At 42.9% G+C, this 26,748-nt stretch overlaps 1 protein-coding gene across 2 annotated transcripts in view; it reads right to left on the bottom strand.

Moving 5' to 3' along the window:
• Window positions 1–26,748, bottom strand: part of CNTN5 (contactin 5) — a 968,120-nt gene that overhangs the window by 208,302 nt on the left and 733,070 nt on the right. For both annotated transcript variants that reach the window (XM_026651597.1, XM_026651598.1), the window contains exon 9: window positions 22,008–22,110. In XM_026651597.1, the coding sequence (XP_026507382.1) occupies window positions 22,008–22,110 (103 nt within the window). The remainder of the gene's footprint in view (window positions 1–22,007; window positions 22,111–26,748) is intronic.

Below are 26,748 nucleotides of genomic sequence, written 5' to 3'. Positions count from 1 at the left end.
ACCAACCACCTTGACCTGGGGAAAACATCTATATCAGTCATCAACAAATACACAAGTCATATGTCTTCTATGTTTGAGACAATTTATGGTTCGATTTTCTGAGGTGCTGAGCACATGCAACACTAACTGACTTTAACAAGAATGGTGAGTGCTCTGAACTTCTGAAACTGAGGTCTTTAAAGACTAACGCTCTTCCTAAACACAGTGATCATTCTGATTAAGACATGACAAAACAAGAAAGCAGAAGCAGCCAAGAATGGTAGTGGGTTTAATTTTAAAAGTAGTCAGCAAAAAGGAAGCACAACTTTCCTCCCTCCTCATTTAAAAATAGGTTATTGTCCATTTCTTTTATTGAAAGTTAATATAATTTTAAAAGGCAGATTTTTCAGCAATGTCACTCCAGCATTAAGGAAGGGAGTTTGAGGGAGGTTTGATCAGTGTTGATTTTCTGCATTAGACATACTGCAGAGTTCTTTATTATTTTGTCTTCTAACTAGAATAACGTTGGTCTCATTCTTCTTCTTTTTTTTTTGGTACTACAAAGATGCTGCAGATTTTAAAGCGGAGCAGAAACAGGCTCAACACTATCTTACATCCCAAGAACCTCCACAATCATCAATCAGCACACTGGTGCCACTCCTGGCAACTGGGTATACCTCACTGTGGGAGCTTTGTGGCTCAAATGGTTAAAAGAAAGAATTTTTAAAAAATTAGTTTGTATACACATTATATTTGCTCACAAAGTCAAACCTCTGTTTGTAGTCTCTCTGTATCATTCCCCGATTACACTGTTCACTGGCTGAAGGCAGTCAGATATGTCAAGCTTAGTTATTAAATAGTAATGTCCAACAACAAAAATGTCACCAACCAGTGACTGCATCCAATCTACTTTGGCCAAGAGAACCTGCAGGCATTTTGGATAAGGAACAGCTAGTGATGCCCATTGTGGCGGTGCGGGAAGCAGGAAGACAAAATAAAAAGTCAACAACTCTAAGTTTTAGAGCATAGGTTTTTTTGGAATTAGGAAACTTGCCAATGAGTAGAGGGTACAAATGAGGAAGATTGGTCCATGCCTATGAGTCTAGGGAGTACCTGTAGAGGGCGGTTTCTTCAACACCACCCCTTACTGGCAGAAACTGAGAGTGAGCAGCAGGAACTGCCAACAGTGATGGGAGAATTTTGATAAAATGTTTGACTAGGCCTTGTATAAATGTATGCTCGGAGATATTCTACAGTAGCGACAACCTGATTGCTTACCCTGAGGAGCTGCCATTGGTAATATGCCAGAGTCTGCAATTACTATGGCTTCCTGAGCTCCCCTCCTTTTCTGACAGCAGAAGAAAACTCTGCATGTGTGGTTCTGGTTGGAGGATTGGGAATGGAAATGGCAGGAGAGAGGTTTCTGCAGCATGAACTTACTTCAAGTTTAAGGCCACCCCAGATCCATTAGTGGATGGCTGGCAAGAATCTGCTAGATAATCCCCTCTATCTCTATACCTGGGACAAAGCAGAGTAAGTTATTGTAGATAGGTTGCAGTAACTTGCATGGATTCTCTCTTGCACTGAGGATTCCAAAGGCAATTGTGGTCAGTGCTGGGGGAGGGTTGCTGTGGGATTGGCAGCACTGCTCCTTCATGAGCTATGATGCCCAATTGGAAAAAGGTGCTGCAGGTTTTGGGGGGACGAACCCTTTGGGAGGGTAAATTTCACCTCCTTGAAAGAAGAACGAGAAAGAAACTTGCAGATGAAGGTCACGGAATGAAGCTGAGAGTGTGTAACCAGTGTACAGGAGAATGGGGCCTTACACATTTACATGGAATTTACCAAATAATCTCAACTGAGTTGTTGTAGAAACAAATCATCATTGGTTGCAATAGTTACTCTAAAAAAAAAAGTATAAGAGCATGTCTCATCGCTAAGTTGAGAGTCAAGGTGGGAAATCTCTCTCATTGGACCAACTTCTGTTGGTGAGAGTGACAAGCTTTCAAGCTACACAGAGCTCTTCTTCAGAATCAATCCAAAAGGGAAAAAAATAGGAACAAACATCCCCTTCCATTAGCATTTTGTGATTAAGATACCTATCTGGTATTGTCTGAAAATGAATTTCAAAGTGGATGAAAGCCTTAGAGTATGTCTACAAAGCATTTTGGACCGAGCCTCCCTGCCTGGGTTGACAGACTTGGGGTAGCAGGGAGTGTAGTAGTGCTCTAAAAAGAGCTATACAGACAGAGTTTGAAGTTGTGGTTCAGGGTCTAAAGCTCTTCCCCCCCCCCCCCCGACTTCAGAGCTTGAGCTCCAGTCCAAGCTGTAACTTCAAAGCACTTTCTATACAGCTATTTTTAGAGCGCTAGTAGGAGCCCCGCTAACTTGAGTCAGTTGATCTGGGATGGGAGGCTCACTCCCGCTCAGTCCAAAATGCTCTTACATACCCAGAAAAGTTTATTTGTCTGACAAACATGCACCATATATCTGCCAAAGGTAATACTGACCAAGGGCAAAATCCTGGCATTGCTATTTCTCATGTAAGGAACATGAGATGGAAACTGCTAGGTTTATGTTTGAAAAAGACTCTTTCTTCTCATCAGCATCTAGTCTCTTCAGGAATAGTCATCATAGCCGTACAACTGATAAATCCAGTTTTAAGAAACTTCCGAAATCCTGGTGGGATTATGCTGTATCAGTGAATTTGAAGCATGACTTCCACTCCCTAAATGCAAATGGATATCCAGTGCAATTAAATATGAAATATTTATGTTAATGTCCAAAGAAGTGCTCAGAACACTGAGTAATAAAGACAATGTTTACACCACTGAGGGGATTCTACCGTAGTGCCATAGCTATGCCAACATGACATACTGTAGACAAAGACTACATCAGTAGAAGGGTTTTTTCTGTCAGTGTAGGAATGCTAGGTCACTGGAAGCATTCTTATGACGGGCTAGCTGCATCTGTACTGGGTGTTAGGTGTTAGCTACTACACTCAGGGGTGTGGATTTTTCACACCCCTGAGTGACTGTGTCAAACTAATTTTTAAGTGTAGACCAGGCCACAGAGAAGCAGGACCGAGACTCTGGAGAACTTAATTTTATTCCTGAGTCTGCCACTGGATTACTGTGTGACCTTGGGAAAGTCACTTCACCTCCCTATGCCTCAGCTTGCCTGTCTTTAAAATGGGGGAAATGATATTTACCTCCCTTGTAAAGCTTTGAAATATGCCATATAACAGCAGGTATTTAACAGGGGAGGCAAAAGTAAAAACCATGGACTGGTACAATGCTGTAGACTAAGGTCCCAGCACACAATGCTCCACCTTAATGCAATTGGTTTTCCTGTCAGGCTGAGCACTGCATGCTTGGATTGCTAGTCTCAACATGCTGCAGCTATGTAATGAAGGGGATAGTGGCAGCCATTTGTTCTATTTAATTTAAATTAGGGACACTGGCAAGTCACAAATTGTGGCTGTCATTCTTCATACAGTGATAACTGATTTGCCAGTAGATATTAAAAGTCCCAAACAAACTCTTTGCATTTCCATTGTGGATAAAGCCTCTCGATTTAGAATTTCCCCTTGCCCCCATTTTTTTTTTAAAACAACATCAGCAGAAACTTGATGTGTGGCTGGTGCAGTGATCTATCTTAACTCTTCCAATTTGTTTTCCCCAGTGAGTTTCTGGTGCAGTGATCTGGACTGTTTGAACTACAAGTGCAGGAAAGCCTGAGGAAGTGAGACTGGTTAGTGTGCACTCCATGTCTTGTGCACAGAAACAGGTTAATCAAGATGTCATACGGCAGAGTACCTCCGCGTGGCACTTGTTATCCTTATTATGGGAGCAGGCAGGATTTGTTCAGTGTTCACTGAAAAGACTAGGATGATCTGAGTCCTTTCAAAAAGCAAATGTCAGAGGAGAAACTGATGCTGCTGGATGATTTTAGCCATTTTGCCTCGTCAGCCTTTCTAAACTAAACCTCTGAGATTAAGTGGCACCGAGCTACAGATGCCTTTTGTCAGATCTCAAGGAAGTGGCCAGGAAAGAGACCAATAAGGCTGGAGTATGTTCCATACCTATCACTCTTAGCTTTAGAAATGTGAGGTCTGTTGCATATCACAGATGCTAGCATCAGTATGTAACAAAGTACTGTTGATCTGGATCCTCAGCTGCGGCCAGAGCTCTGCTCAGTACAGCTGAGGAAACAGGTGGGGAACAAGAGGGGCTCTGAGCCTCCTTTGTTCTTCTTTCATCCCTGAGGCTGTCAGGGGCCAGTCTAGCCTGCTGCATAATTTAGTGCAGCCTCAGGGCTGCTTTAAATTATGCCCACTGTAATGGCCTGTGATCACACCTCTCCCTCCCACAGCACATGCCTGACACAGGGGAGGTGGAAGCTTTAGGCCACCCAAGAATTCAGCCTTGGCAGGGGAACCCTCAAGCTGCCTAGTTTATGACCCCTTTGCACTCCTCCAGTTGGAGCTAAGGCACGGATCTGGCCCAGTGACCTGACAGCTACTGGCTGGAAATGCCAAGTGTTTCCTTCACACCCAGAACAAAAAGATGGTCCCCAACACCAAATGGTTTATAATCTAAGTATAAGACAAGAGACAAAATATGAATATAGACAGATGGGGGAGTACACGGCATAGTCCCTGACACCATAGGTGCTCCAGTGCTGGAGCACCCACGGAAAAAAATTAGCTGGTGCTTAGCACCCACCAGAAGCCAGCTACTGCCTCTTCCCCCAGTGCCTCCCGCCTGCTGGTGGCCCTGCCGATCAGCTCCTCACTCTCCCTCCCAGTGCCTCCCACCTGCCGCAATCAGCTGTTTCATGGCATGCAGAAGGCTCTGGGAGGAAGGGGGAGGAGTGGGGATGGGGCAAGCTCAGGGGAGGGGGCGGAACTGGGTGGGAAGAGGCGGGGCAGGAAGAGGCGGGGCGGGGGGGGGGACTTGGAAGAATGGGGAGGGGGGGGGCAGGATCTGGGGTAGAGTAGGGAGTTGAGCACCTCCCGGGCCCAGAGGAAGCCGGTGCCTGTAGTACACGGAAACAATGAAACATTATGATAGGCGGTGGTATCAGGGTACCAATGGCCTAACAGTTGTCAAATTTTTTGTAGGCAGTGTGGCAAAGGAGGGTTTTAAAGAGGGATTTGAAGGCAGATAATGAGATAGTTTTGCAGCTGTCTATGGGGTTCTCCTCCCAAGCTTTAGGTGCAGCTTTGCAGAAAGCATGAAGATGCTTGTTTGAAAATTGAAATGAGTGGGCGATGGAGGCTGACCACATGGGCTGATTGGAGGTGGGAGTCAACATTTCAATTGTGAATAGGAGAGGATAGGTAGGGTGGGGATATGCAATGCATGGCCTTGCAAGTGAAGACAAGTCACTTATGTCTGATACGATAGAAAACAGGAAGCCAATGGAGAGATGCAAAGAGAGGAGTGACATGGTCAAAGTGACAGGCTAGGAAAATGAGCTTTGCAGCTGCAATCTGAATGGACTGGAGTGGGGAAAGATTGTATTTATCAAGGCCAGAGAAAATTATGTTGCAGTAATCAAGATGCAAGATGACAAGAGCCTGGCCAAAAGTTTTAGCTGCGTGGAAAGATAGGAGAGGCTGTATCTCAGCGATTTTATGTAGAAAGAATCTACAAGATTTAGACATAGCCTGGATGTGATGGTCTACAGAGTGCGCCAAGCCAAAGATGACGTCCAATTTATAGGCAAGATGAGTGACAGCCAAGATACTGGTGTTATCCACAGTGATCCAGAAAGGAGTTGGGAAGGTGATGGGCTTGGAGGGAAAGATTAAAAGCTCTGGCTTAGCCAAGTTGAGCTGGACATCCATGAGGAGATATCAGAGATACAGGCAGAGTTTTAGTATGGACAGAAGAAGAAAGATCTGCAGTAGAGAGGTAGATCTGTGAGTCATCAGCATAGAGATGGTCGTTGAGTTTGTGTCTATGGATGAGATTACCCAGAAATAAAGTGCGGTGGGGGAAAAGAAGGGAATGAAAGACAGAACCCTGTGGAACCCTGTCACGTGGTTCATTCACCGCTAGTGGGCGCCTCCTCCTGGCCATTCTGGGGATTAACTCCTTCCAGGTCTGGGACCCCCTTCTGCTGCTCACTTCACACCATCCTGCCACTGTCTCTCTCAATCTCTGCGACTTCAGGTGTTCCTTCTCCATGACTTGGCCCTCCAGCCAGGTCACTATACATATTTGCCCCTCCTGGGGTATCAAAATCTCTTCTCACTAGCAGTCTCTGGCACTCTTTCTATTCACTGCCCCTATGGTGCCACTTCCCCAGTGGCTTGTAGGGGAACCTGGGCCTGCCCTCTACTCTAGGTTCCAGCTCAGGGACACTCTAGTCAACATCCAAGGTCTGTTCCCTCCTGGACCTGTCTTTTCCTGAGCCATTTCCTTACCTTCTAGCTCTCCCCGCCTCTCTGGGTTTGCCAACCTCACAACTCCCTCTTCCCCGGGAGTAACTGTAGGCTACTTGCCTTTGTAGCCCCAAACACACCTCCCTTTTTCCAGGGAGACTGCAGAACCCCTTTTTCCTATGAGTTTCCTTGCTTTACAGAAGCCCCGTCTATTCCCACACAAGTGCACTTCCCTTAACTCGGGCTTTCCTCACAGCCTTAATTCTCCCATTTTATAGCCTAAAAGATTAATTGGCCCATCTGGCTTCTCTTAACCCCTCTGGGGAGAGTGTGGGGTGAACACCCCATCACAAACCCTCAGGGAAAGCTGGAGCAGGGATGAACTTCCTGAATATCTCACATTTTCCTCCTTTCTGGAAGCTGATCCCACTCTTGCACCAATTACATTGTTTGCCAAGTGCTGGCCAGACATCAGTGCAAATTTCAAATTAGACGAGTGGCCCATCTAGTAGCTGGGCTTGAGATACAACGTGGCTACCCCAGTATCTCCCAATCCCTCCTTGCTCCTTTTGATCCATGACCTTCAAATCTCCAGACAGATCCCCAGCACCTCTCAATACCTTCTATTCCAATCCTGTCATCCATCACCTCTCTCTCTCTCTCTCTCTCACCCTAAATCCCAATCCAGCTCCTCATCTCCTTCTAACCTCCACACCTCTCCACCCTGTAGTTCCTGACAAATGGGATTATTCATGGGGAGACCACATGGTCTGAACCTCACCATCTCCTGGTTACTTCACCTTCTCCTCCCTTTTTAGTGGTTGTGCCCCTCCTCACTTCGTCTTACCAAAGGTGGCATAGGAAAATGGCTTCCTGATCTTTCAGGGGGCACTGGTTGACTCCAGAGCTGAAGAGGATGTAAGAGAGAGGGAGTTGCCTTATGGAGAGATGACCACCACATGTGCCCCCACATTCCTCAGCTAGGACTGATGGGTAGCTGTATTGCCTGCTCCCATGGCAGAAGCAGGGAATGCAGAGTCCTTCAAAGCACCCAGCTATTTCCCCACACTCCATGACAGATGGGAGGGAGCACTTCCTAATGTAGTTGGTTGGAGGGTTTCTCGACTTCCTGCCACTCCTCTCCCCACTGCACCCCTACGTACACTCTGCAGCTCTTACCCCCAGACATACACACATTACCCTGCTCCATATGCAAGAAGCAGAGAAAGTGAAACTGATCTCAGTCATGAACTCTAAGGGACCTGGTTGGGATATGGAATTCTCTTTTCTAATTACTGTCTAGGTTTAGAATCAGAAGAAGTTTTGCTAATCAGAATCAAACCAAAGAATTTTGTATTTAAAAATACTATGGACATTTTGGATCACGCTCGGGACTATTAATTGCTGAAATCCATTCTCTTGTGTGAGTAAAAATTTATTTTATTTTTATTTTATCTCATTTAGAAAACATGATTTAAAAATGGACTGTGCGGCTGAAATCTTTCAGGCCAAATTACGGATGGAATGAATGTTTAGGACTGAGCTATAAATCTCAAAAATAGAGTTTATGATGGAATTACTAAAGCAACATTAACTGCAGAGGTATGAATGATGCTGCTATCATAATAGCCTCGTCATAACTCAATACTAAAAGGTAGTCAATATCTCTATTTTATTCTGACTGCTAACTAAGAATATTTCACACAAAAGATACAGAGCCCTGACATCACTTGTATCAATAATGTGTCCTATACCAGTACTTTACAAAGAATATTGAAATACTGCATAGCTGTTACTGATGTGCAGACATAGCACTAATGTAATACAATCACCCACCAATATAGAGAAACAAATATACTGGATGTAAAATAATTTAGCCGTCAGCACTATTCTCTTTGGTTCCTATTGACTGAATTCTCTATCTGCTGATCTGTATGGTATGAAACCAATTGCAATGAAAAAAGGATGCATGAAACTTTTTCCCATTAAAGCAATTCTTTGTCACTGTTCCCAGCTTTGGGACCACTGTGACACAGGCATGCCTCGATGGGTATATTTGCCCCTGCGTCTGACCATCTTCTCAATATTTCACCAAAGGGGGTTGTGTGTGGTCTCTGCCAAAAGGTAAGAACTAGTTGATTTTCATGGTTATTGTGAGGTGTTGGTAGGAGAAACAATTTTAGAGTTATGTAACATGTAGGATATTGTGTTCCAAAACTGTTGTAAGTAAAACTTGTTACCCAAGGTGGGGGAGTCTCAGATCTGAGTCAATCAACACTGAGAACAATGGACAGCCATGAAGCCTTACCAAGCCACTGTTTACTGTCTGGACCAGATGCAGGTTTGAGCATTTACAAAGACAAAAGAACCACAAGGAAAGTCCTGAATAGGGAACCCCCTGGGCTAAGAGACATTAGTCTGTAACTATATAAGATAAGAAGAAAGGGCATAAGACATTATCCATTATGGAGGAGATACTCTACCAACGTAAATGTCTCATGACAGGTGGAACCCAGTTTTCTGGACTGGACAAGTTCAGTAAGGACTGGCCATTGGGTAAGGAATACATTCTTAGACAGGAAAGAAACTTGTTAATAATTATAGCCTACAGGTTGTGTTCTGTGTTTTTCTTTTACCTATAACCTTTTGTCTCCAAATCCTTTTACTTGCATTTATTTGAATCTTTATCTCAAGCTCTGTCAAATAAACTTCAATTTGGTTTTACTATAGACACATTTAAGTGCCTTATACTCAAGAGAGTGTTGAATGGAGGGGAAACCAGTGAAGTGGAGTGCCCTGTCTCCATGGAAGCAGTGGATCGGGGAATGCTGAGGGTGTCCAGATGATAAGGCACTCAAACATAACAAAGTGGGGTGTGTAAATTGCTAGATTGCATTGGGAATGAGTGAGGCTTGTGAAGCCTGGAGCAGAGTGCTTGTGTTGCCAGCAGCTGGTTGTTAGGGAGGATTTCCCCTGGTGGGCATAGACAAGGCTCTCTCCTGCTCTGAGTAGGTGGTAGGGATTCACTCCTCAGTTAATTCCGAAAAGTGTCAAAGTAGTGTAAGCGGCAGTTTATGAGCTAACCAAAATTCACGCTCAAGGCACTTACAAAGTATACTGATACATATAACCTAAAGATTTAAAAGTAATAAGGTTGGAAACAGGAAATAAAATAGTTACATTTTGTTATTTACTGTTTCTTTATTTCAGGAGAAGGAAATAGAACAAAAGACAGTGCAAAATGAACACACAAACACGACACATATTCCAAACTGACTAAGCTACAATTTGAGCAGCTGTGTACTGGTCGTGCATTAGCAGCTGCAGGGAAAAATGTCGAGGAAATGGTGTTTATGCTCATGGAACCAGATAAGTTACACGTACAGCAGCCAGATTCCTCGGGAAGGAATGGTGCTGTAGGGAGTGCAGGCTTGACTGCAACCGCCCAGTGACGGGGTACCAGCCTGGCACAATCCTCAGTGAGGCAGCCTTTCAGCTCGTTGGGGCCAGACTGGAGATGGTGAAACTGGAAAAAGAACGAGAAGAATGCCTACGAGAGAGAGCAGGCATCAGGTGCAGAGAAACAGGCAGCGGAAGAAGCTGCGATTGGAGACTGTTGGAGTTGGATGACTGAAAGCATGGAGAGAGAGAGCGCAAGCTCAAAATGCCAGAATTACAAAATAAAACCCCACCTCCTGCAAGTAATCCTCCCCAGGGATCAACCAGCTGTGATAAACAACACCCATGCTACAGGGAAGGGGATTGCATCCAGGGGTACTTGTGCATCTTTGAAAGCATATGCAAATGACCGTCTTGATTCCCAAACTCTCTGGGAAAGCTTTGCATATGTCTAATGATATGGATTGGGGGAGGCTATGAATTATCACAATTTAAAAAAAAACACCTGTGTTGTAAAGGTTTCAAATCAACCCAGAGCCATATCACCTAATATTTAGAATTTAGATTGGAGTCTGTTGCTCATAGATGGTGAGTAGGTGCTTCACTTTTCAGCATTTCAAGCTTGCAGGAGAAGTGGTGATCTTTGGAACTGGAAACAAAGCAGTCAACTCACATTGCTTCCCTGCAGAAAAAACTCTGAGTGAAGGCAGATAGTAGCACTGCCACTTGTACTTCTCTGGCATGCTTCTCCCTAGGGGGGACAGGGTCCATGCTCATGGTAGGGGTCTACTACAGATTACCTAACCAAGAAGAAGAGGTGGATCAGGCTTTTTTTTAAAAAGTAACAAAATCATCCGAAGCATAGGACTTGGTGGTGATGGGGGACTTCAACTACTCAGACATCTGTTGGGAAAATAACACAGCAGGGCACAGATTATACAGCAAGTTCATGGAATGTATTGGAGACAATTTTTATTTCAGAAGGTTGAGAAAGCTACTAGGGAAAAAGACTGTTCTAGATTTGATTTTGACAGATAGGGAGGAACTTGTTGATAATTTGAAAGTGGAAGGCAGCTTGGGTGGAAGTGATCATGAAATGGCAGAGTTTGTGATTCTAAGGAATGGTAGGTGGGAGAACGGCAAAATAAAAACAATGGATTTCAAGAAGGCAGACTTTAGCAAACTCAGTGAGCTGGTAGGTAAGATCCCATGGGAAGCAAGTCTAAAGGGAAAAACAATTGAAGACAGTTGGCAGTTTTTCAAAGAGACATTATTAAGGGCAAAAGAGCAAACTATCCCACTGCGCAGGAAAGACAGGAATTATGGGAAGAGACCACCCTGGCTTAACCAGGAGATCTTCAATGATCTAAAAATAAAAAGAGTCCTACAAAAAGTGGAAACTAGGTCAAATTACAAAGGATGAATATAACCAAATAACACAAGTATGTAGGGACAAAATTAGAAACGATCTCAAACTAGCTAGAGACATAAAGGGTAACAAGAAAACATTCTACATATACATTAGAAGCAAGAGGAAGACCAAGGACAGGATAAGCCTGTTACTCAATGAGGGGGAAAAACAATAACTGAAAATGTGGAAATGGCAGAGGCGCTTAATGACTTCTTTGTTTCGGTTTTCACCAAGAAGGTTGGTGGTGATTGGAGTCTAACATAGTGAATGTCAGGGAAAATGAGGTAGGATCAGAGGCTAAAATAGGGAAAGAACAAGTTAAAAATGACTCAGGCTTGGTCCACACTGGGGCGGGGGATCGATCTAGGAAACGCAACTTCAGCTACGAGAATAGTGTAGCTGAAGTCGACGTTTCCTAGATCGAACTAAGTTTACTTACTGCGGGTCCACGGGGCGCAGGCAAGCTCCCCCGTCGACAGCGTTTCCTTCTCTCGGCGAGCAGGAGTTCTGCAGTTGACGGGGAAGCGCTTCTGGGATCGATTTATCGCGTCCAGATGAGACGCGATAAATCGATCCCAGAAGATCAATCTCTACCCGCCGAATCAGGCGGGTAGTGTGGACCTAGCCTAAGACAAGTTAGATGTCTTCAAGTCACCAGGGCCTGATTAAATGCATCCTAGAATACTCAAGGAGCTGACTGAGGAGATATCTGAGCCATTAGCGATTATCTTTGAAAAGTCATGGAAGACGGGAGAGATCCAGAAGACTGGAAAGGGGCAAATAAAATGCCCATCTATAAAAAGGGAAATAAGGACAACCCAGGTGTAGCAGGCTGCTGGTGCAAAAGCACCTAATTAGTCCCTGCCCAGTCAGCGCCAATCAAAGGAAGCAGATCGGGGCTAATGGAAAAGGCCTGATGCCGGCCTGAGGATTGGCAACACCTGCTGGCCTGACAAGCCAAGGGCTATAAAGGCTGGGAGGGAGCCAAAAGGTGGGGGGCAGCCAGGGAGAAGTCAGTCAGTCAGTCAAGGAGGGAACTGGAGGCCTCCTAGCTGAAGGCTGACTCTGCCTGTAAAGGAGGTGACTAATCCTGCAAGGCTTGTATATAGATAGACACTGGTGGTGAGAGAACCTTATGTAAATAAAGACATGGGTGTTGCACAACCCTGAAGCCTCTGTGAACCTTACTGGGGGCAGCAAGCAGGCCCCAGGAAGAGGGGCGGGTTGTGGACCCTGTTACATGGGGGAATCACAGACCAGTCAGCTTAACTTCTGTACCCGGAAAGATAATGGAGCAAATAATCAAGCCATCAATTTGCAAACATCTAGAAGATAATAAGGTGATAAGTAACAGTTAGCATGGATTTGTCAATAACAAATCATGTCAAACTAACCTGATAGCTTTCTTTGACAGGGTAACAAGCCTTGTGGATAGGGGGGAAGTAATAGACTTTAGTAAAGCTTTTGATACTGTCTCACATGACCTCCTCATAAACAAACTAGGGAAATGCAACCAATGTGGAGCTACTATAAGGTGGGTGCATAACTGGATGGAAAAGCATTCCCAGAGAGTAGTTATCAGTGGTTCACAGTCATGCTGGAAGGGCATAACGAGTGAGGTCCCACAGGGATCAGTTCTGGGTCTAGTTCTGTTCCATATCATAGAATTATAGAACTGGAAGGGACCTCAAGAGGTCATCTAGTCCAGTCCCCTGCACTCCTCATCAATGAGTTAGATAATGGCATAGAGAGTACACTTATAAAGTTTGCGGATAATACCAAGCTGGGAGGGGTTGCAAGTGCTTTGGAGGATAGGATTAAAATTCAAAATGATCTGGACAAACTGGAGAAATGGTCTGAAGTAAATAGGATGAAATTCAATATGGACAAATGCAAAGTACTCCACTTAGGAAGGAACAAGCAGTTGCACACGTACAAAATGGGAAATGACTGCCTTGGAAGGAGTACTGCAGAAAGGGATCTGGCGGTCATGTTAAACCACAAGCTAAATATGAGTCAACAGTGTAATACTGTTGCAAAAAAAGCAAACATCATTCTGGGATGTATTAGCAGGAGTGTTGTAAGAAGACACCAGAAGTAATTCTTCCGCTCTACTCAGTGCTGATTAGGCCTCACTTGGAGTATTGTGTCCAGTTCTGGGTGCCACATTTCAGGAAAGATGTGGACAAACTGGATACAGTCCAGAGAAGAGCAACAAAAATGATTCAAGGTCTAGAAAACATGACCATGAGGGACGATTGAAAAAATTGGGTTTGTTTAGTCTGGAAAAGAGAAGACTGAGAGGGGACATAACAGTTTTCAATTCCATAAAGGGTTGTTACAAGGAGGAGAGAAAAAAAATTGTTCTTCTTAAGCTCTGAGGATAGGACAAGAAGCAATGGGCTTAAACTGCAGCAAGGGGGGTTTAGGTTGGACATTAGAAAAAACTTCCTAACTGTCAGGGTGGTTCAGCATTGGAATCAATTGCCTAGGGAGGTTGTGGAATCTCCATCATTGGAGATTTTTAAGAGCAGGTTAGATAAACACCTAGATGGTCTAGATGATTCTTAGTCTTGCCATGAGTGCAGGGGACTGGATTAGATAACCTCTCGAGGTCCCTTCCAGTGCTGTGATTCTATGCAGAAGGGTATAACTTACTTCTCTGTATATATCAGCTTGGGTAAACCTAGTTCTCTGTCAGTATTTGTACCATCAACCTTGCTCTACTCAAGGCACTTTCTAAAAACTCACTTCTTCTATCTACTGCTTTCAAGCCCTGTGTCAAAATCCTAGCATTGAACTCACATTTACAAAATAGATGTACTACAATGTTGGAAAATGCCAAACTTGGGGATGCTCTCTGTGACAGCAGCCACTGGAAGCCCTCTTCATGTAATCTTCATCCAGATCATGTGTCTAGAGCCAGGATATAAAGGGCAGCACATCTGGTTGTTACACTCCTATTATGTGGTGTCCAAAAACCAAGAAAAATCTTTGATAAAAATGGAGTAAAATAAAGCCCACCCGAATCCTTCAATTTGAAAAAGTATGAGGGAAAAGAACTGGAGGAGCTTGTTAATTTGAAATATTCCTGTAAGCCAATGCTACTTAAGAAAAAATGTAGAAGATGAAATCCTACTAAAAGTGGCAGGACCAGAGTAATTCTGTGAAGACTGTAAACTGAAAGACAGAGCCATTCAAAAATGTCACGAATACTGCGATCCATGCACAAATCTGTCACTTGGGAAAGGCACATTTTCTTTACAACAAACCAACCGCAAAATAAAACCAGTGACCATTGTGTAGCAGATCTACATAATAAAATTAATTCATGTCAATTTAAATAGGCAATAGATGGACTAGTTAGAGAGAGGGAGGGACAGATTGGATTATTGTACTATAAGTGATAACCAGGTAAAAGCTTGGTTAGTGCCAGAAATTGACTTGACTTTGAACACAACAATAGATATTTATATTTATGTGGGGTAGTGAAAACTGTGCTTCCTAAAAGGAAGTGTTAACTTAGTTCTGGTTGAAAAACAAGAACTCTGTTTTACAGAAATTTCAAAGTGTTACATTTTTCAAAGCTTGAAATGGACCCATTTTTTATTAAAGTTTGTGCTTTAAGCAAATGAAAATGTTCAATAACAATTTTGAACATGATTTTAAAAAACATATTGTGATATTGCACTCCATATGTTTTATGGAAATATGCTTATGAGTGTGAATATGATGTAACTGGAATATGCTTTATGCAAAAGGTCTCTTGTAAGGTATCATAACAAAAGTTATAAACTACTGAATATATTCCACCTATTTGTATGCATGTATCATTCTTGTATCTGAAGCTAGAAATATGAAGTATAACTCTGAGGTCCTATTGTAATTATGCAGAGTGTGGGCTGTTAATGGTGGTTTACAATCTTGATGGCTTCCATTGACTATGTCAGTTGGTTGTAAATGGTTTATTTACCTGCAAGGCTTTCTGTGTACGTGTGGGCCAACTCAGGAAGAATGGAGACGAGGGGTCTTACAGTGACATGTGACCAGGTCACCTGATAATGAAATCCATCTTAAATTTGGTACTTTTCCATTTAGAAGGAGGGGTGGGGACCCAGAGAGACAAAAGATTCCTGCCTCGTGTGCAAGCTATAAAAGGGGGTGGAGCAGGACAAAGGGGAAGAGGTGGAGCAGGACAAAGGGGGAAACCCCTGCTTACCACTTGAGATGTCTGCTGAATCTAACAAAGACTGTACCAGGGGAAAGAATTGGGCACATACTAGGAAGGAGTCTAGTCTGTAAAAGAAGCTTATTGGAACATTTTTGAAGGTGAGATATTACCTGTAATCAGTTTCTTAATGTATTAGGCTTAGACTTGCGTGTTTTGTTTTATTTTGCTTTGTGACTTACTTTGTTCTGTCTGTTATTACTTGAAACCACTTAAATCCTATTTTTTATACTTAATAAAATCACTTTTGTTTATTAATAAACTCAGAGTAAGTGATTAATACCTGGGGGAGCAAACAGCTGTGCATATCTCTCTATCACTGTTATAGAGTGTGGACAATTGATGAATTTACCCTGTATAAGCTTTATACAGAGTAAAACAGATTTATTTGGGGTTTGGATCCCACTGGGAACTGGGTGTCTGAGTGCTGGACACAAGTAACCTGCTGAGATGTTTTCAGTTAAGTCTGCAGCTTTGGGAGCCTGGACCAGACCCTGGGTCTGGGTTGCAGCAGGCTAGCATGTCTGGATCAACAAGGCAGGGTTCTGGAGTCCCAAGCTGGCTTGGAAAACAGGCTCAGAGGTAATTTCAGCACATCATGTGACAGTCCCAAGGAGGTCTCTGTGACCAAACCCATCACACATATCAATTATAAAAATATAGCAAAAATGTTATGGTAACTAGTGAATAAAATAGAAAATTTGGCAGATGTTGGACATTTTGTGTGTGAAAAGTTCTGGATTTTTTTTTGTCTTTTAAGGCCATAGTTAGTTAGAAAAACACTTTTCAAGCAGATAATTTTGATCAGCTATTGTGTAAAAAGCAGTGAAAGAACTGAAGTGAAGAATTAAAATGGCATAACTATAGAAAGATCAGGGACCAGATGTATTTTCATTAACTGTGGAGGTAATCACAACACAAAGGTGTCCTGTACAGGAGATGTGATGTCATGCATGCAATAAATGAAACTTGTTTCACTAAAGTGAATCATTCTCAGCAGAAGTTGAAAAAACACACTAAAGCAAAATACATTCATTAACATGCAGCAGGTAGATGAAAATCTTTTTTCCTGACTATTGTATCCATCTGTCATCTTAGACAGATTTTTAGCTCTTTAGGACAGGGACTGTCTTTGGTTCTGTTTGTACAGAGCCTAGCACAGGGGTCGGCAACCTTTCAAAGAAGAAGAGCCATTTTTTTGTTTTTGTCTTTGACCAAAATATTTCGAGAGCCACATCACATGCAAAGCTACTTGTAGAGTTAGAATTTATCTAATAATAATTGAACATATTAAAGTTATTACTACTCACCAATACTTGTAAAGCAACTTCTGCCACTTGAATTTGAATATAAACAGGAGGGGGCTCTGGGCTGGGGCAGGGGATTGGGGTGTAGGAGGTGGTGTGGGGTCTGGGAGGGAGTTTGGATGCAGGAGGGGGTTCTGACCTGGGGCAGAGGGCTGGGGTGCAGGAGGGGGTGCGAAGTGCAGGCTCTGGCTGGAAGGTGCTTACCACAGGCGGCTCCCGGCCTGCAGTGCAGCCTTCTAGTCCCGGAAGCGGCTGGCTGCTGGCACGTCTCTGCGCATCCCTGGTGGGGGGGAGGCAGCTCCATGCAGTGCCCCCACCCCCAGCACCATCCTCACAGCTCCCATTGGCCAGTTCCCAGCCAATGGGAGCTGCGAGTGTGGTGCTTGCAGGAGCGGGCAGGGCAGGGAGACCTGCTGCCCTCCTCCCGCCAAAGGGTGCACAGAGACATGCCAGCAGCAGCCAGCCGCTTCCGGGAGCGATGTAGCACCAGATCTCCGCTGGCCGGGAGTCACCTGTGGTAAGCGCCTCCTGGCCAGAGCCTGCACCTCACACCCCCTCAAAAACCAGCTGCCCGCAAGCGGGCAGCCAAAGAGCCACAGGTTGCCGACCCCTGGCCTAGCACAATGGTGTCCTGGTCCATGATTAGAGCTTCTAGGCACAACACTATATAAATTATTAATAACAACAGGAAACGTTGAGTCATTTCTCTCTGGTATCCATATAGGATAATTCCTCACTATAGGAAAGGCCACCAATAACTGGCATTGATAATCATGTCCCAGATCCCCATTGCAGTTTCCCCCTATTGACTGCTTGGCCCAGGGACTGAATCCTTTCCTGAGACCTTCTGTCGATCAAGCAATTAAGTCATTTGATTTTAGTTTGATTGACACATGCAGCACCGCTCCATTTTTTCTTAATTCCAACAGTCCTTAGTGACTGACAGTTCCAAATAAACACTATTAATAAATCATTACTCTGTAACTAAAGACCAGGCTTTCAGGAGTACTTGCCAATTGCCTACCGCAGGAAATCTCTCAGGAATATTTGTCATTTTCACAGTTACAATGCAACAGAAGAGCAACCATTTGAGACAGCTAAGCTAAAGCATGAGGAAAAACAGGAGCGCACTGGTTTAGGGACTGGTAGTAACTAGTGTTCCTTTATTTGCACTAAGAATGCAAAAAAGCACAAAAAAAGTACTTACAACCTCATTTCCCTAATGAGCATTTGATGGAGTGCAACAGGAAAAGATTTGTGAAAACTACCAGGAATAAGAGATGGGGGGAAATGAAAAGGAACAGAGAATGTGATGCCTTTTTAACTCCCACCTCTGCCTACAGGTGTCAGATGAGTCCCAAAATGTCATTCATATAATTATTACCGTATCTGGTCGAAAGCAGTCTCAGCACAGCTGATCTGATTGTGTGCTAATGGCTGTGAAAGCACGATAAAGAATGTGCACAATAAAAATATCTGTCCCTTACTGTATTAGCAGATGGGGGTGGCTTATTAGATAATCTTAAACTGCTTGATGGTGCAGGGTTTTTGTTGTTGTTACAGGTTAACACCAAATGTCAAATGTCATGGGGTAATTAAAGCATCTGCTGTCAGCCTTATTTCTCCTTGTGTGGTTACCTGAACATCCCCTGACTTGTTTGAGAGAGGTTATTAAATCTTGGGATTCAGGACGAAAGATATTCAGAGAAGCTTTTATTCTTTGTTAGTGTCTATTGTAAGAGACTACACTTTGTATGCATCCTCTTTGCTGGGAAGATGACAATCGACTCAGAGATAGTCAGCAACTAAATTTTGGTTCCAGCAAGAATTTTTCAAAAAATACATAATGGTTATTGTTTCTAAGGTAGTCAAGAGACTACAGGAGTCTGGTTGCCAACTATTAACACCGCAGAAAGGTAGTTAGTACTGCAGATGCAAGAGTGCCTGGAGCCACCTGGTCTCTGGAGAGCTGCAGTCTTCCTCATCTGTCTCAGTGTTTCAGGAAATCTCACTAGAGTTGTTGCATCCCCCACTCCCCCACCCGATCACCTTCTTCCTTGAGGTCCATAGTGTAAAACATATAGCAAATGACTTACTCTGCATACTTCATCCCAAAGTATTTGCTCTCCAAACCATTGCTTTCACCTATATGGAGGCTAAACTTATGAACACCTTCAACATTCACTGAATACAATTGATTTCAATGGGAGTGGAGGCTGCACAGCACCAACAGAATTAGGCCCATGTTGAGCACATCTGGAGGCTACAGACCCTCACTGAAAAACACTCCTTGAGATCTCTTTCCTACTCCAGGATTAAGCAAAACAAAACAGAAAAATAGTTTTCCAGATTGGTAAGATTTCTCAAACCAGTTGATCCCAATTCCCATGGAAATGCTTAGTTTGTCCAGGTGTGTACAATGCTCTAAAAAGACAATCTATCCAAAGTGCTAAGTATCGTGATTAGTAACTATGCACAAATTTGACAAAGTTACTGAAAAGAAAACAAAATGCAACACCTTGCTCTGAAATATGGGTATGAATGGAGATATTTCTAAACTGTAATAGAAGTGGAGCTGCTCTGTAATAATTCATGAATACTATATGTTATCAGGATATTTACTGTATGAATATGTTGGTTTAATAATAGGGGGATTGTCAGGGAAAAACAAATGAGAAGGAGTACAATGTCTCAAGATAAACCACCCGTTGGTAAATACTTTAGGGTTATTAAGAGACAATGTTGGACATGAAAACACCCTGGAACACATGATCAAAAGGACTCTGGCAGTGAGAGGTAGGCAGTTGTTGACAGAGACATACACTGGGGGCCTGAAGGAAATGAGGCTTGCCTAAGTGATCATCAGGGGATGGTAAGCCTTAGGTAAGGTAGACATGAGTGTAGACGGTTTGTTGTTTTAAAATCCTTTTTTGCTAATTGTTTTGTTTCTACTGTGGTAAATAAAATAGTACTTTTGTTTTAGGCAGACTGTCTGGTCACTATAATGCATACCACTGATCACAGACTGCCAAAGGGAAGAACCACAGATGCTGAACCCAAGAGGACTTGCTGGGTAAGCATGGTTGATACACAGGGTACTGTAGCCCAAGGTCTAGTCCAAGAGTGGGAGAATTGAGGAATTCCACCCCAAGAGGGGGAAAAGCACAAGGCCTGACACCTGAGGGGATGCACTTAGAGAGACCACAAAGGGGACAGAGGTGCAGCTAGTACTGCAATCCAGACAAATATATTTCCCAAATTCTTCCCAGATCAACATATATATATGCCATAGTTTGGCTTGGATACCCTGTTATATATTCAAAATCTGAAAGATGTTGGTTTCCCTCAAAACTGTTAGTATAATTTCAATACCTCACTTCAGCAAATATGGCCACTTAGGATTTAATGATTTTTATGCTGCACAAGATGGCTGCTCAGAACTTTATAGAATCAGATGGGATAATACCTATACAGTAGAACCTCAGAGTTACAAACACCAGAGTTACAAACTAACCAGTCAACCACACACCTCATATGGAACCGAAAGTATGCAATCAGGCAGCAGCCTAGACAAAAAATAAAAAAAGCAAATGCAGTATAGTACTGTGTTAATGTAAACTACTAAAAAAAAGGGAAAGTTAAAAATACAAAGATTTGACAAGGTAAGGAAACTGTTTCTGTGCTTTTTCCATTTAAATTAAGATGGTTAAAAAGCAGCATTTTTCTTCTGCATAGTAAAGTTTCAAAGCTGTATTAAGTCAATGTTCAGCTGTAAACTTTTGAAAGAACAACCGTAACATTTTGTTCAGAGTTACGAACATTTCAGAGTTCAAAAAACCTCCATTCCCAAGATGTTTGTAACTCTGAGGGGGTTCTACTGTATTCCAAAAGCTAAGGGCCTACCACTTGAGTTACAGGAGAAGCTTGGTTTAGCTGTAGGAGTGTAAAGTGTAGTATATTTAGCAATCCTTTCATTTTTGCTGAATTCTGGCCAGGATTAAAAGACGCCCTATGTGGGTAAATGATTTATGAATTAGAAAGCCAGAAAGGACAGTTGGCATTCAGCAGCCTGAATAAAGAATTATCTAGACATTCATTACAACTGAGAATTGTCTCTTCTGTGATGCTACATGGAGCAAAAAGGCTGTAACACACAGATAAGCAGTTCTGATTCCATTCAGTAGAAGCCAGTGGTGTACACATGCATAAATGTGAGCACGCGCACACACACACTCAGTGAGATTATTACAGTGAGTAATTATCAAACATTTTGCGATATCTATCCATGTCTATCTGCGTTTGTCACTATGTATAGAGAAAGAGAGAGAGAGAAATAGAAGATGCTTTCTCTGAGTCATGGACAGTGCTTTTCTGCTCTGTCTGATCATATACTATCCCAGCCTCACTTTACTTCTGGCAAAAACTGCATTTCCTTTAATAACATTATGAACTTCATCCTGTATCATCAAAAAAGTACCTTGCGGCAATCTTATTCTTCATGAAAGGAGCTATAAAACTGCAAAGTCTTAATATTTTTTAAAACTAAATACCCTCGTTTCCTTATTAACCAGTCTATTGACCTGCATACAAAATTCTAGCCAAGGTGAGATATTAAATCCAGAACTTTGGCAGTGCTAGTGGGTCTGATATAACTAAGATGACTGATATCACCATGAATTAGAGGTTTTACAGGGAAATAGATGATACTGCCATTAGGTTAGTTAGAGGATGCAAAAGTAATCCTGGGCTCATATATTATTATAATTATATATATTAGATTCTTATGATATTTGGAACCTTATTTTATTGTTTCTATTTAGAATCTATGTCCCAGGTTGGAACAGGTAACTACACAATAATCTTGTTTTCTTTTCAATTAAGAGATTTTGCAGGGGAAAATCAACACAAGACAAAAAACCAATAACAAACACCACTGGAATTATATAGCCTGATATGTGCTAGCAAGCAGTGAAAAAGTAGCAGAGGAAAAATGTGTGGTAAATAGAAGAATACAGATGACAATTTTTTTCTTTTCATTTAAAATAACTTTACTTTTTATGTCAAACCAGCACATTTTAAACTTGTATATATTATTGTCTGTAGGAATGGCTAGGTAGGGAATTCATAATTGGTTACTTAGTCAATTCCCACTTAGCTGTCTTATAAAAACTTGGTATATGCACTAAGGAGTTTCTGTGAAAATGAAACCCTGCAAAATAACTGAACCAAAAATTAGATGTCACATTTTAATAAACAATGGTGTCTAATTATGGAAGAATATGTACTTACTTGCCCAACGCAAAGCACTCCATCTTAACGGTAGTTCCCTTAGCAGCTGTAACTGTGTAAGGAAAATGGACCTCAATTTTCGGCTCATATTCCCCCATCACACCTGGGAAATAAAGAATGGTCTTTAAAAATAAAATGAATGTCACTACTTCTTTCCAAACCTAGAGACTTTATTGTGAAAACCACTGTGGCGTGATTGTTAATAGCTATACAGCCAAAAAGCCTGTGGTGGGGGGAAATAGCTTACATTAGTTTGACTTGCTCTGCTCAAATCCTATTCATCCCCTGTTCGATGGTATCTTCAGTGCTATTAAAACAGCAGCACTTTTAAAAGAAAAGATTTATTTCCTCAAATATGGGTTCAAATTATATTTCAAAAGATTGCCATGTACAATCAATTCTAGAGGGTTGGGAAATTTTGTGTACAATAGCTTTGTGCATTTAATGATGCAGTGGTGGTTAGTATGGATAAATCAACCAAAAACTTAGCAAATATTCTCTTAGCAGCCAGACAATATAACACGTCCCTTTATATCAAGGACATCCTGACATTTGTAAAAAAGCAGCCAAATGGTGTGAAAGCATGTGTCTCTCCCATCGAAAATAATGTACAACCTCACAAAGCTCTCCTAAAATTTCAGATGCATGGCTATCATTATTTATTTAAGTGCTGACAATGTGCTTAGTGCTGTTAAAGATGTACAGTAAAGACATTCTGGGTCTCTTAATAAACTAGATATTGAAATCAATGGAATTACTCTAGGTGTAACTGACAGCAGAATTTGACTTGCAAGAGGGAATTGAGAGAAGTTAAGGAATGGGAAATGAGCAGTAAATGGAGAAAGATTATGTAAGGTGAGGTGAGGAGTTTTAATTTGATATGACTCAGAGACTGAGATTGCGATAGAGTGGCTGGCGAGGAGTATGACTTTAGCAGTAGTGGTTTGGTTAGACTGCAGATGTGGGTGGGGGAGGGAGATAGCTGAGAAATGGGGAGGCTAGAGGGGATTGCTCCAGGCATGGACAAGGTTCTTGATCATGGGGAACCACATACAACCACACCACCCATATGATGTACTCTTTTCAAAATTCACGGACTAAATAGGGTTAAAGGGAAGTGTTATTTACTCCTTCACATAACACAAGAACCAGGGAGTCATCTAATGAAATTAATAGGCAGAAGGCTTAAAACAAACATAAGGAAGTACTTCTTCACACAACGCAGAGTCAACTTGTAGAATTCATTGTCAGGGAATGTTCTGAAGGCCAAATCTATAACTGTGTTCAAAAGAGATTTAAATAAGTTAATGGCTATTAGCCTAGATGGTTGGGGATGCACCCCCATGATCCGGGTGTCCCTAAACATCTGATTGCCAGAATCTGGGGCTGGACAACAGAGGATGGATCACTTGAGAAATGCCCTGTTCTGTTCATTCTCTCTGAAGCATCGGGCATTGGCCTCCATCTGAAGACAGGATACTGGGATACATGGACCATTGGTCTGACACAGTATGGCCATTCTTATGTCCTGACGTTCTTATGAGTCAACTCAGTGCTTGAATGGGAAACTGCTAATAAACATTCAGGTACTGCAGGAAGTGATGTTGATACATTCTTGTCTCTAATTAAGTACTGAATCAGTGTCCCAGCACAGTTTTATAGGCACTATGCTGTTGTAGAGAGACTGTCTCTTGTATTAGTGCAAAACCAAGGTCTCGACCCCTTGCAATCATAAAAAAATCAGTGATATTTTTGCAAAAGTATGAACATAATCCCAGTGTCCTGGCCAAATTCCAAGAGGAGCAATTAAAAGCCAACTAACTAAAATGTTCCTGAATTTTTGATTCTTCACTTTCTGTCCTAAGCCGATTTGTTGTTGTATGCTATTAAACAATTGCCTTGTTTCATCTCTAAGTGGTTGCACTTCAAAGTGAATGAAATAATCATTGTCTCTCAATTTGTACAGTACTTAGGAATCCTTTGGTTTAGAAGATACTATTGGTCAAATTCTGAGGCCCAAATTCGGCTTTTACTCACCCTTCACTCAAACAAAGGCCCATTAATTGGAACTGCCCTGTGTAAATGTAAGTATCAGCTATTTTGTGTTGACACATTCAGGTCATGTCCTAAGGAGATGCTGATCTGTCAACATTTTGTACCATGTCATGTTAATGTCAGCTATTGTAATGTAAACAATGGGTCATCCTGATTGTAGACACTCACAGTGAGATGTAAGCAGAAGTATTATGCTATCCCTTGTCACTCCACCAGGTTACTGTTTGTGAGAGGAGATTGGGAAAAGAAAGGAAAGGCTACTATTTCAAAAGGAACAGGAGTATTTGTGGCACCTTAGAGACTAACAAATTTATTTGAGCATAAGCTTCAAAAGGATATTTTTCATTTTTATTATTTATGATCTTGGAATTCAGGGAGCCTGCTAGATTTGTCTGAGAATCAAGGGCAAATTTATCAAGGCCTTGTTTTCCTGTGTTATAGTATAATTGCTCTGCATGACTGCTGTACCTCGCTCCAGCTTGTTTTTCTTTCCTATTTCTGTTCTGGTCACTATGATTCAGCAACAGCAATCTAGACAGGATTTGCATTTTCATCTGCAGTTTCATTTCATTTGTATCATAAATGTAGGAAGGTGATAAAATAAACCTGAATGTTTAACAAATATAGACTGCATATATAATGTGTAAGTCAATCATTTTCAAACTTATAAGCATGCCTCTTTTTTGGATATTTGTTTAAGTGCTTCCTAAGTCATCTACAGCTCTAGTTATCAAACCAGAAATGTAAATCTATACTGTATATGCGACTTTGGTAGTGCAGGGCTCAAAAATTTAGTAGCACATACAGTAAAAACATAGTATACAATTCTGAAATTAATAACAGGGAAACTGCAGAGAACACATGACCCAAGTATTATGGTTCAGGGGCAAGATGCACCCATGATTCCTTCTCTCTCTTCATGAGCATTCTTTCCAAGTCTGCACTTTTCCCAGAGTGGAAATCCATGGTTCATTCCACGTTAGACTGGATCACCAGGCTACAACACCTCATGTCACCAATCATATATCCCTCAGCTGGCCCAACTGGATTTAGGTCCAGTCAGGGGCGCCTCTATGTATTTTGCCGCCCCAAGCACGGCAGTCAGGAGGCTTTCGGCAGCATGTCTGCGGGAGGTCCACTAGTAACGGGGATTCGGCGGCATGTCTTCGGGAGGTCCACCGGTCCCGTGGCTTCGGCGTACCCGTCACCGAATTGCCGCCGAAGCCACGGGACTGGCGGACCTCCCGCAGGCATGCCGCTGAAGGCTCCCTGACTGCTGCCGCCACGGCGACTGGCAGGCCGCCCCCCGCGGCTTGCCGCCCCAGGCACGTGCTTGGTGCGCTGGTGCCTGGAGCCGGCCCTGGGTCCAGTTATAGAATACTCTCTGGGAGCTTGTGACCAATATGAAATGCAGTTGCTCAGCACAGCTTCTTCAAAAACAGATACGATGCATTCAAAGAAATTTAACATGCAGAGAGATACAGGTTAAAACAGCCAAAACCTAAACTCATTTGAAACTTATCTTTCCCTTTTCCTTCTAGTTTGAGCAGGCCTTTGCTTATTCCAGGCCCCTCTTTTTAGGTCTGAGGATCAACATTCATCTCTCCTGACATCCTCTGTGTCTCACAGAGTTTCTCCACTGTCTGCTTGTCAAGCTGCTTTTATCAGACCCAAAGCTCATTGTTTCAGTGTCCCACCAGAATCTTCCCCCAAGGCCCTTGCCAGGCAGAGCTAAGTGAAAAAGAAACTTCAAAGGGAATGAAACCTGTAGTGTCATGTCCAGTAGTGCCAACAGGACCACCTGCTTTCCAGGCCTAAGCGCAGCCAGTCCTGGCAGGAATTAACTCTTTGTTAGTCACATAACCAGTAACACAATAACAATCAAATAAACGTAGTCACATAATATGTATAAAGGTACAACTTGTTTCCCCATTTGTAATACTGAGAAAAGATGCCTCCACATTTGCTAAACAGAGTATTTCTTAACCACAAATAAGTGCATTTAAGAAACAATGAAGCCAAGAAAATCAAATTTAAGCGTGGCATTTCCCACTTAATAAAGAAGAAGGGTGGGTTCAGTGGCTAGGGCACTAGCCTGAGACTCAGGAGACGGGGATTACATTCCCTGCTCCGTCACAAACTTCCTGTGCTTTCTTGGGCAAGTCCCTTAGGCTAGGATCTATGAAGGGACTTAGGTGTTGCAATGCTGAGAGACACGGTGACTAACTTTTAGGCACATAGAAAATCGCAGGAAGAACACTGATCCACAAAGCCAAGTTAGGTGCCTAGCTGCATTCACTCTAAGGTGCGCAACAGTGCAGCCGCACAAGTGGGCATCAAGGGCCATGCACCTAGTTAATGGAGCCGCGCAGGCACGCAGCCACAGGTGTGCCTGGACCCTGGCGAGGACGTCTAAGGTGAGGTGGGGGGAATAGGTGTGGGTGGGGGCAGTGAGGTCGGGGGAGGGGGGATTGGGAGCTTGGGGCGTGCAGGGCTGCGGTGGCTGGGGAGAAATGCCTCTACCCAGCTCCGGGGCTGCAGCAGGAGAGACGCCTCTCTCCCAGCTCCGGGGCTACGGCAGAGAGAGACTCCTCTTTCCCAGCTCTGTGGCTGCAGCAGGGAGAGACTCCTGTCTCTCCCTGTTGCGGGGGTGGGCTGCTGAGGGGAGAGAGGGCTGGGGGGAGTC

Source organism: Terrapene carolina, unplaced genomic scaffold (genome assembly GCF_002925995.2).
Source record: "Terrapene carolina triunguis isolate 2854851 unplaced genomic scaffold, T_m_triunguis-2.0 Scaffold97, whole genome shotgun sequence".
Lineage (NCBI taxonomy): Eukaryota > Metazoa > Chordata > Testudines > Emydidae > Terrapene > Terrapene triunguis.
Note: the sequence above shows the minus strand (reverse complement) of the source record. Positions and strands in the feature narration are given on the sequence as shown.